Genomic DNA, 12,407 nt, shown 5'->3' with positions numbered 1-12,407 from the left:
AGGAGTAGATTATGAATAACCAACTTGCAAAAATAAATCTTGAGTGGAAAGGAAAGGAAAACAAAACAAAGTAAATTTCAAAAAAAGAAATGAGCAAATACAGAGAATATCTCCGTGTCCAGTGTGCAGAAATCTTATGAAGTAAATTAAAAATGCAAAGGTGATTCCCAGTCAAAAGAAATGAGCTTCATTTGTTCCCTCCCAGAGCAGGGGAAGGAGGAATGCAAGGGAAGAAGCTGACAAAGCACAACAGGAATATCCTATTTTTACACATAAAAATGGAAAGCAAAAGACAATGTAATCTTTTATCAAATTTCTCTACAACTAATAGACCAAACATATTAAATATTTTTAAATTTCAATTTCTCCTTTTACAACTTCCACTGCCTATACTGCTGAAGGCAACAATTCCACCCATCTGACCAAACCTCACGAAGATATACCCTAATGAGCTGGAGGTCAGGGAGAAAAATGGTTCCCCTTTGTCTCCTCAGAAATAAATGTTTCCACAGCACTGAGCAAATCTGTCTTTCAAAGCAATTATTTAGTAAATAAAACGGTAAATTTTTAATTTCATTGTCGTTACATGCAGAAAGAGATAAATATTTGAATATTAGTTTCCTCCAAGGCTGTGCATGTGGCTTCCAAACAAAGGGATTGGATATTTCCAATAATTCCCTTAAAGTTCCAAGCATGTGGGAACTCAAAACTCCAAGAGGCAGTTTTGGGGAGGTCCCAAACTATGTACAAGATCCCTCTTCCCCCCAGTCAAAGCAATTGCTCAGCTTAAACCCTCCCATTTGTGGCAGCATGGATCCTACAGTGTGCCATAGGAACCCAAGCAACAGGAGTAAAGAATTTACATTGTGTTCTTGAAGGAGCACTAAGGAAGACATGGGAGAGATGTATCACGTGAAACCCAGATGAACACACCCTTCAGAAGTAGTAAAATCTGCACAGACAAGCCTCCAGAAATAGCTGTAAACAAACTTTATTCCCTACTTGAATTCAGTGCGAAGCAATTTTGTAAAAAAAAATTAAAATTAAGCTGCTCAGAAAAGGAAATGGAAGATCAAGCTCTATTCCCTGTATTAGTTACGATTTTTCCTCCATCAATACTTATATTTGAGTTAATAAATTCTGACGTTCAGTTTGCTGGAAAAAAAATAAAAGACAAAACCAAAATTGGTAGATTTTGGGGGTGTTCTTTTTGTCCTGGCAGGAAACTGCAGCCTCCTACAAGGCCACTGCTACCAGTGCTGTTCTCCTCCTACAGGTAACAGGCACTCATGGTTGCCATCCCTAAGACAGTCACACACACCCCTCCCAGGATGTACTGGTTTCCAAAACACTGAAACCTCACTGCACTCTTTTCTAGTATAGGAAGTTATTCAAAATTCAGTATCTGCACGTTGTGACTAGAGCATCAGCCTCTGTTACATCAAATTGTTCTGTAGGGCTCCAGATTGAGGAATAGACTGAACCATGGCAAGACAGCTGCAAATGTGAGACACAATCCTAGAAAGCAATTTAGCCACATCTCAACTGTCACAGGATTATTCACAGAAGAGACACTGCTAGACATGACTTTGCAACACAAAATACACTGAATTCTCACACAGCATGCAGCTCACTCGTTTTTACATGGTGCCATGACAAAGTTTGCTCCAGGTTTATGCTTCACGGCTTGCCTCTTTATTCATATGCATGCTTCTGCCCTAACTTTCTCAAATATGTTATAGCAAACATATTTGAGTCTTTCTTGTCATCTTTTTGATTTCAGTCAGATAAGAGAGAAAGAGGATGGTGAAATGAAAAGTTGCTCTATTCAAAGAAAGGAGGGCATAACTGGGGACTTTGGCTAGGTACAAGTGTTTTCACTACACTTATTGTAAAACCATAGCACTGAAGAGTGCCCAAACTCTGATTTAGTGAGTTGTTACTCTGATTTAGAACACATGCTAACCCAAAGCCAAGTCGTAAATGTTACTGTCGGATACAAGTAGCACCAAAATGCAATTTCAGTGTGTAATTCTTCCGCTCAGAACACAGCAATTTCTCACTCAGCTGCTCTAACAACCATTGCACAAACCTGATACCGTGCACTTAGAAAACCTTTTCCACATCGCATCACTCCATCCAAACATGTTAGATCAACAAACCTGTCCGTACAACTGTTTCCCTGACCATGTGATGATGAACACCACAAGCAAGGCAAGGCAAGCAGCGGATGCAGGAAATGCCTTGTTCTGGAGGAGCAGCACCTCAGCCAGCAACAGCAGCACAAACTACAGCTACATCATCTGCTGCAGAAACCTTGCCAAGTGACAACCTGCTGCCTGGGGGTCCTGTGAGGAGCCCCGAGGGGAGGCCTGCTCAGAAGAGGAGGGCTGTGGTGCAGAACGCTCAGCCAGCTCTCGCTGTCTCTGCTGCTCTGCCTTCTTAAGCCTCAGCCGCTGCAGGCCCCTACGGATTATTGCTAACTCGGGTCCCATTAGCTCTGACAAACAGGGAGGGGAGACAGAGAAAAGGGGTAAAGAGAGAAGCATTCAGTAATCAATATATGGAACAGAGAGGAGGAGGGGTGGGGGACTGACCAAAGAGACAAGCAACAGGTACTAAGTGTCATTACAGTGAAAAAAAAATACTAACATCCAGAAATAGAATAGAAATATTGAAGTATTGAAGTATTGAAATACTGAAATATTTTCTCTTCCTAAAGGCATGAATCACAGGACTTAAATGTTCAGGATTCGTGCCAAACAATACAACCCCCTCCCCATCTCCAGCCATTAAACAGAGAATTATTTAAGGAAAATAGATATAGCCTGGTTAAATCAAAACAAAGCACACAACAGATGTATTAATGTTGATGTTCCTAACACAGAGAATAAATGAGGGTATTTGGTGTAAAACCGTGCAACTGCAGTCTACAGGTAAGTTTTCAAAATGAATGTAATCACTTCCTGATGTTTCCAAAAAATAGGTAAATTTTAATCAAAATCACCAGTGCAAAAAGTAGACTGGAATTATGGAAAGAGGTGGCAGAACAACAGCTAAACCAAAAACCACACTTCTCTATGAACTCATTTTTAATTTCAGACATTCTCTGTGGTTGAGGATTCACACTCTGAAATCACTGTTAAGTGGTCCTACAGACAAAGTAGTTTATACGATCATAAGCAATTCTTAGCAGCATCCTCTTAATAGATTATTCTTTTAGTCCCATCTTTACAGGCTTCACTGTTTTCATCATTTTGTCTTTATTCATTTGCCTGTTAAACTATTTTGGCACGTTAAGTTCGCTGCCTGATTACCAGCACTTTTGCAAACTGCTATAACATGAGGTGTCCAAGCAATTTTTTATTCTTTCCCTGCCCTTTGCAGATTTCTTCCACTTACACAAGTGTTGTGTGGCAAGTGCTTGTTTTTAAATAACACAGAGAGTGTCTTTAACAGCAGTGTCTGAATCACACTAAAACATGTGATTAAAATAGTAGAGAGCATTACACTGGCATGGGGCCTTTCAGCCAGGCAAAAGCTTAACAAATATTCTGTTTTAATTAAATAAATTTTTTTTTGGTTAATAATTTTAATTATTAACAAATTAAACCCTTATCCACACAGTGAAACAAACAAACCTTAAATTTTCTTTTATAAAGAGAAACAAACCCCAAACCAGAATCCAGTAATTGGAAAGTCAGTGGCAAGCATCAGTTAATACTGACTGGTCATGAGGTTTAATGTACTTAGTCTAATATCATTTCTGGGAAAAACATCCTCTCAGTTTATGGTTGATAAGGTGTAACAAAAATAAAACTATATCGTTTCTCAAAGGAATATGGCATCAAAGAGATTTGCTATGAATAGTTTTCATGTCCCAAAACCATCTATGGAAATAAACACTCCAAACAGCCTAAAGAATACTTTTAAGGGAACTTAAATGATGCCTAAAATTGCAGTTTTCAGTACTTGCTCCTGATTCAGTTCTACTGAGTTAAGAGGCAGCCACAATTTAAGACGTAACAAGGACTACGGTACCAAATGGCAAAGCAGCTATCCTGGATATGTTCACTGACAACACATTTTAATATATCCCAGAATATCTAAGCAAATGTTTATTTTGCCAGCAAATGGACTAAGGAAACAGAAATAAATAAAAAACCCCTGTTATTGTCACATTCCCATTCAAAATTTAAAAGCAGTTACCTTATATAAGAACACATATTAGGGTTAAGCTTTGTACTAATTAGCCAACAGCCCCCCTGCATCTCCTCCCAATGGTACCTGTGTGTATCTGGAATTTTATTTATGAGAAACACTCTTGATATTTTACTGTTTGTTATACCTGGTGTTTATCAATGGTTCAAAATATCACCATCTTAAAACTAATACACAAAAATTAAAGGTTTCCGCAAATGGCATAAGCAGGGCAAGAAAATAAATTTGTTGTATTTTTCTTAATGACAAGCATGACAATCTCCAGCAATTGTTCTCATTACATATATAATATAAATTATTTAAATGTTCTGGTAGTAATAGGCTACTGAGATTGTGCACTGATTTTGTTGTTTAATTTTAACTTAAATGTTCAAACTTCTAGAATATACAATCTGCTAAAGAGACCTATCCCAACAAGCTCCAGCAGTAAATCATTTCTGTACTGACTTTATTTTGAACAGGCACTTCATCTCCTAAAAGTTTTAAAAAGTAATTCAGATGTAGAAGCTCAAATGCTTACCACATGATACATTTTCTGGAACATCAAACCAACAATAAATTTGAACTGTATACTTATGCAAAGGCATTGTGATAATCCTGCATTCAAACACAGGATTACCACGAGTGCTTGTGTTCAGTGTAGAAATCTGTAGAAATTATTTATGGAAAGCTGTTTACAAGCCTGGGTTAGGAATTCATGCTCTAATTCCAAAGAAGTCATTTCCTGAAAACACATTCTTCAGGTTCTGAGTCTTTGCTGCAATATTCAAACTTGTACCTGCCATGACTTTACACAAAATGGTAGCTGAAAACCTCTTTTTTTCTTCTTACACCTTCCAAAATGCCTCCACCTCTTACAAGCCCACCTCTGTCTGGGCTTCCCACTCAGCCCCACTGTATTTATTTAAACTATTCCTATTAGCACTGTCCCTCTCCTGTCAACCCCCAAAAAGCAGCAGGTTTTATTCACCTTTAAATGTCAGTGAACAAGCTCAGGGAATCCTGTCTTGATTCAGAGGGCAGTGTTTGTAGCTAGATTTATTGACTACGGTGAGTGACTAAATAAAATCTCACAACTGAGCACAGCCAGGGGTTAGCAGGGCACATTCCCAAAATGGACATTCCCAAAATCGACATTCCCAATCCAGCCTGCTCCCTCATAATCCCAGTGCAACCCCTCTGCCACGCCCTGCTCCCTCTGCCCAGGAGCTTCCCTGCCCCCTGAACTCACCCCTGGCACTCAAAATTTTGTGTTGCTGTAACTCATTGGCACTGCTTCTGAAACAGGATTATTAAGTGTGCAAACACCTTGTACTGTTAAATTTATGCCTGCAGGAGGCGTGTAGACAATTTTAAGCTGCCAATCTGACACCTCACTTAGAAGAAGAATCTATCAAAAGAATCTATCAAATATTACACAGCAAATTAGAAAGTATCCATTGTCTGTCAACCAACCATCACTACCCCTTTCAAAACTAAATATATTCTGAAATCCAAAGTAACACTGGGAAAGAAGAAATGCTCTTAGAAAAGAGCTGGATTGAGAAATAACAACTTTTACTTCATGCTAGCAGAAAAAACTTTTGCTTAGAAATTCAAGTAGATTCAGAGAAAAAGATTTTTCTGGTCAGCACAGATTCCTTAAAATGCAGGCTAGAAAATGCACCACAATTCCAGAAATCCTCTCTGATGCATCATCTTTTTCAAACTCACAAAGTTTCAATGTCATAGCTTGAAACAATTATTTTTAACATGGTAGATACTCTCCTGGCCACTACAAGCTGCAGAATAAAGCATATACTTTTAATAATAAATAAACAGATCAAAATGGACCTTTGATAATGGTACATGTGTTCTTTGATGGCTATCCCTCTGGATCAAAGATAGTGGCAGCTAAATTGGGTAGCACTGAATTAGAGTAGACACCTTAATCATCTTTTTGTGTGTGTATTGTGAAAAAGCTTGAGATTGCAGCAAGGTGACACCAATACTAATAAAAACCATAGATGACTAAAAGCCTCTGACACTAAATAAACTTTTTAGTATTTTCTAAAATTCCTGTGTGTATTATCATTTTTCTGCTCACTGTTTATCTCTAAGTATCAGACTAATTGCAAGGTTTAAAAAGCAATAATGGCATGTTACATGAATTTTAACTTGTGTCTTTATCTTCTCTGTCTTTCAGGTACCAGGTACCTCATCATTTCTCACCCATCCCAAAGATTTTGGCTGCAGCAATCAAAGTACATTGAATGGCACACTCTCTCCTGGGGAATCCCCATCCCTCCTGTTCTCCAGAATATCAAATTTAAGGCCTGAAAAAGACAGAGAGCTTGACTTTTTTACAACAGAATCTATGTAAGACAAAAGGTCTCAACCTTTTGGTCTTTCAGGTCCCATCAGTCTTTCTACTATAACTGTGAGGCCTAGAAAGTCACTTTATAAAGTAAAAATAAACTCTTGTGCAAATATTCCACTCTAAAGGTTTGGCATCGAGATGGAAAAGGTCAAATCAAAGTATAAGGTGCTCTTTTACTACCCAAATAAATTTCTGACATTCTGACAGCAGAATACACTTCCTTCTTGTTCCCCCAAGAAGAATGTAAGTCTGTGTTAAAGACAGATGAGTTTCTTCAAGATATAGAAATGTAACTATCAATATGAGGTAACATTTATTAATCAATAATGGAATGTCATGCCAGGGGAGCCTTGTTTATCCAAATAATTTTGAGAAGCTAAAAACCAACACTGCTGACTCTGAAATGCTGAGGATGGAGGTTCCTCCTGAAGGAAACATCTCCTACCTCCCCTGATTGCAACAGGCACAGGTTCTGCTATTCATTGCACTGATGCTGCTACAGCCAAATCCCAGTGGAAGAGGACAGCATGTCACTGCACTCCATGAAGACAACAGTAAGTTTAGGGAAAAAAAAAGGCAAAAAAGTTGCCCTTTCTACTTCAAAAGGCAATCCTGGTGATCCCCTTGGAAATTCCTTTTTCAGACAAAGGTATAGAGTTGATGGTTTTACTCTTTCTTTAAACCACTGCAAACACTTGGTAACCATAAAACACTTAAGTCTCATTAAGGATGTGCAAGGAAGAAAACAAATGGAGATTACCCAAAATATCCTAAAAGAGAATTGTTTCTTATTTTTCATAAACAATGACAAGATGGATTTCTTCTCACCAGACTGATGCAGCACAGGCTGAGTTGAGGCCCCTAAGGAAGGCTTTTGTTCATTATCAGGAGAGGACAGTAATGAAGTTGAAGGGGGACTTTCTGTTGAAGATGATGTTGAAGGAGCTTGAGCTGACATGGTAGAAGAGGAAGATGATGGAAGCTGTTCAGAACCATCGACTTCCATTGCAGTTTCTGATTCTCTACCAGGTGCCATGTTATTAGTAGCAGGAGCATCTGTCCGATTAGTCCCACCTTTGATTAAAAACAGAACAAAAAGCAAGAAAAAGAGCTCAAAAGTAAACTTACTCTGCCTCTAAAGCTCTCTTTGCACTAACATTCCTATAAAGAAATGTGCTCAGTTCCTCAGTGCACACAGATTTTGTTTACACCTAGGAAAAGCTGATACTGCAGGCCTGAACATCCACTATAAACACAATTTCTGTTGTAATCATTGTTGAAAAGGAAATCACCTCTGGACCGTGATCTTCCTCGTCCTCGATTGCTCTGTGCAACTTCACTGGCTTCTTCAAACCACCTTGACAGCATGTCTGACATCCTCTGCATCAGAGAGACATTGGGACTCTGCTCCCCTGTTGAACAAATGGTGCTGAGGTTTCATCTATAGGTTCAACAAAAAGTACCTTTTCCCCTGCTCATTTCTTCCAGGAATGGAGACCACCCCTCATCCCCTTCTCCCACAAGAAGCAGTTCCCTTCAGCCTGCTGCCAATGCTCCTGCCTCTCCTCACTTCCACAGCACAGGTCTCTGATCCTCTGCTGGGATCCCTCATTTCCCTCCTGCACCTCAAGCAGATGAGCTCTGACCTTAAAACACAAAAAGTAGAATTGCAACAGCCAAAGAAAACAAACTAAAGGTGGTTAACGATGCCACAGGAAATATTATCAACAGGTTCAAAAAAAAAAAAGGGATTTCAGAAACCCACAGGCAACAGAACCACATGCAGATTGTAAAGGAGCAGATGGGATCACACCCCCCAGTGTTTCTAATCCTGTAATTCCAAATACTGGAAGAGCAAGAAGACAGACTAAGGTAAGAGGACAGGCTCATGTTCTCTCCCTAAACAGCATCTCCTACTGCCTGTGTCAGGTACAGAATCCTCTCCTACTGCCTGTGTCAGGTACAGAATCCTCTCCTACTGCCTGTGTCAGGTACAGAATCCTAGACACTTCTGTTCTAGTTTGGGGAAGCAGGAAAATGAGAAAAACAGCACAGAAAATTTGGAAACTATAAGCAGAAAAAGGAAGAAGATTTAAGGGAACTAGAGTCAAATACTTGGAACCCCACAGAATTGGGGTTAAATCTGTCAGATTTAAACAGCAACACATTGTTAGATGAAAATCAAGTTAAGTGACAAAAAATGCTCTGCCCTGCTTTGGTATTCCAATTTTTGACACCCAATCATAGCCTTGCAAATGCTTCATCTACTAAAATCTCAAGCAATTGAGTAAATTATTATAAACATGAAAATATAAGCATAAAAATTAGCCACTCTGTGTCACAAAATGACATTATAAAAATGAAAAGTATAATATTAGAATCCTATTGCTTTGAATTCCAGTCCCCTAATGCAACCCTTAAAGAGCATTCCATTTGTAATTGTGACTGCATGTGAGGTGTGACTACAAAGAAAAGCAGTAAGTGCTGGTGTTAGTCCCTCAGCAATGACAATGAAAAAAGCTGTCCTTTACTTCCATCAGCCTAACTGAAAAAATATCATTTTCCTGGTAAGAATATTTTCAGTACTTTCAATTTTAAAAATTATTGTGCAACAGCAGCTCTGTGCTAAACTCTAAGAAAAACATCTTAAGGCTTGGCTGATTGTTAAAACAAGGACAATCTGAAGCACATATTTAGGGAATACTTCAGAAAAACTGGAAAATAAAACCCAAACCAAAACAAAAGCCCAACAAAACACAGCAGCAAAGACAACAACCCCCCCTCAAATGCAAATGCTTTTACCATCTCTCTCTCTCTCACTCTCAGGCCTTGCTCTTGGCCCAGTATCTGACCAGTCCCCTCTGAGCCGCAGACGTTTAACGGGAGGCTGACGTAACTGGGGGAGAGAAAAAGAGAGAAAAAAAGCATCACACAGCTATTTATGCTCTACAGGACAGGATTCTAAGCCTAAATATAAATCTCAATTTTCTTAAGTCACCTAAATTCATATCGGTCACGAAAACAGAATGTCAGCCTTATGTTCAGAATAACCATGAATAAGCACAACACTTATCAAGAAAATTTTAGTTTCAACAGCCTAAATGACTCCCAGAACTAATGCAGCTTTTATTTTAAACTAACTTCGTCATGCTAATTGAATTTTTCTACAGTGACAAATCATGATTGAGGTTTTCTTAAATTCAGCCTGAATTCTGCAGAAATATTCACCTGTTCACATTAAAAACTACATGGGAGTTTCAGTTTAATGAAATATGGACTTGTAATTAAACAAAAGGAAAAAAATCAGACATAAAAAACCACAATGAAATTTTATGCAAATAAACTCCTGTTTATTTTTAACCTAATTTCTTTTTAGTTTTTATAACATTTTTTTTGCAGCAGCAGGAAGTTTTTTTGCAGAAGCAGGAAGAACAATCACTAAATGGGTGGTGTTACTTTCAGCAACTTCAAGAGAAATAAGGAGTACTTTGCTCATTTAGAAAGACAGGTCAGAGTTTGAAGTCAAGTGTATTGGCTGGATATTTCTGGCCTTAACAGAAATAAAGAAACTAAACAAAAACAACAAACAAACAACCACAAAAAACCCCACACAACACCAACAAAACCCAACCAACCCAGAAACTATGCTGACAATTTTAAAATAAATGCCCTGTGGTGAAGGCATATCAAAGTTTTAACTTTCATGACTCCACCAGCAGATTTTGGAAGAAGTCTTTACATTTCTTCTCCACTATACAACTTTAAGACAGGCTGAAATAAAAATACCCAAGCAACATCACTTTTAGGGATAACAACAAGGACAAAGAATAAGCATTTTAAAGCAAAATTCCTGACTGTACTCCTGACTAAGAAAATACATCACATAAAATGTGCTGGAAAACGGTTTAAAAAGGGTTCCAAAAAGATTCTAAAAAAAAAAAAAGAGGAAGGAAATGTCAACATCACACTTCTCACAGGAAAAAGGAAAGAAATTATCATAATTATCATCACACTGATCCTGCAGGTGAGGACAGCAGGATGCTCACAACTCATTGAGAACTCCCTTGTGGTCTCAGACTAAAGATGAGGAACTCAGGATACAGAGTTTGTGAAAGGGGAAGCAAAACACCAGAGAAAAAAGCTCTGGATGCTTGGGAGAGTGCAGGGAGAGACAGAAACAACTTCACTGTAGTTAAAGGCATTTATTTTATATTGATCAGAAAATTTAGACTGGAAAGGTCAGCATCATTGTAACTGAAATGATGATTAACAACTGTTGAGTTTTGAAAATTTTAATATGGCTCAGTAACAGTGACTCACCTCCTTGATCTAAACATCTTGTGCTCCTGCCTATCTGTCATGAAATGATAACTTTTACCAAGAAGTATTAACATTTTATTTCAAGGAATATGCTCCTCATGGCATGAAAAGTAACAGAACACAGAGTGACCTGCCACCCTTGCTGGTCTCACAACCCAAGGTTCAGGCAGATACCTTCTCATCTCTGAGAGGGAAACCAGACGAGAAAGAAAACCAGTGACAAAATATTGTCAATAAATACATAAATAAATATGTATTAAAAACACACAACATTTGTGACAACCTACTTGTCACACCTCAGTCTATGACCAGCAGCGTTATTTTCAATTAAAGGGGAACACAGCTGATGGTGGTGCAAGTTTAAAACCATAAAACATGAAAGGAGGGCATCTTAATCACTTGCCTCTTCCCTTCTCTCTTCTGCAGAAGGGACTTTCAGTTCTCGTGCTGTGTCATCCTTGGGATCAAACAAGTAAATGTAATCTGAGGAGTAGCTCACAAGGATCTCCTGGCCATCCTCGCTGTAACACAGGGATGTTACCCTGCAGGATTTGTTGCTGAGATGAGGAGGGACAAAACGTGCCACCATTCCAACAGTGCCCCTACCAGCATAATTCCCTTTATTAAAAAAAAACAAAAGTGGGGAAAGAAAGGAGGAAGAAAAGAATTACACATTTACTACTGCAAATTTTCAACAGCTTCAGTAAACCTCTTATTTGGCATCTACCAAAATATAAACAGGGAAAAGCGACATACCCTGTAGTTTCTGCAATAATTTTGATCTGGAGAATGACATATCAGATTTTACAGTCTTTATTATTCTGGTTTACAAATGCTATGCGTATTACGAAATATAAAAGATGAAAACACACATAGATATATGTATAAATGTCTCACATATCCACCACATGGTGTTGTATGGAAGCTATCTGCCAGATGTGGTACAAATGGAAATTTTAGAATCAAAAACCACAAAACAATAATGCAGATCTATATCTACACACAAATGAGAAAGGAATTCCTTACATGAAATTTTGAAAATTTAGGTAATACATCTCTTTTCTACCCAATAAAAAAAAAAATTAATTTTTCTTCAAAACAGAATAACATTGTCACTTTGAAACTGCAGAACTATACACTACACTGGACTTACCATGCTCTCCTGATCACTCACCTCCAATCTTAAATTCTACAATTACAAGTTTGAGAGCAGATAAAAGTTACCTATAAGAAGCTCTAACACTGAAAATCCAGACTGTTCCAAAAAATCTTAATTTGACAAAAAAAAAAAAAAACACCCTGTCAATTACATAGCAGAAATGATTAAATGAAAATCAGTTTTGCTTACTGGACATGGAATAATTGATGTCTTAAAAAAAAACAAAAAACAAAAACTCCACACAACCCCAAACAAGCAACAGAACACTATACCAATATTTTTAAAAAAAAACAATCTTCAAAATTTTGATTTTTCTCTCCTTTGCTCTCCAGGCCAAATTCATGTTAT

The 12,407-nt window shown here is 38.0% G+C and overlaps 1 protein-coding gene across 2 annotated transcripts in view; it reads right to left on the bottom strand.

Moving 5' to 3' along the window:
* DCAF6 (DDB1 and CUL4 associated factor 6) overlaps nt 1-12,407 on the bottom strand; it is a 74,875-nt gene that overhangs the window by 31,721 nt on the left and 30,747 nt on the right. For both annotated transcript variants that reach the window (XM_063419247.1, XM_063419248.1), the window contains exons 7-10: nt 11,304-11,518; nt 9,383-9,476; nt 7,873-7,992; nt 7,409-7,654 (exon numbers count right to left, since the gene is read on the bottom strand). In XM_063419247.1, coding sequence (XP_063275317.1) covers nt 7,409-7,654; nt 7,873-7,992; nt 9,383-9,476; nt 11,304-11,518 — 675 coding nt within the window. The remainder of the gene's footprint in view (nt 1-7,408; nt 7,655-7,872; nt 7,993-9,382; nt 9,477-11,303; nt 11,519-12,407) is intronic.

The sequence above is a fragment of the Prinia subflava genome, chromosome 25 (assembly GCF_021018805.1).
Source record: "Prinia subflava isolate CZ2003 ecotype Zambia chromosome 25, Cam_Psub_1.2, whole genome shotgun sequence".
In the NCBI taxonomy this organism is placed as follows: Eukaryota; Metazoa; Chordata; class Aves; order Passeriformes; family Cisticolidae; genus Prinia; species Prinia subflava.
Note: the sequence above shows the minus strand (reverse complement) of the source record. Positions and strands in the feature narration are given on the sequence as shown.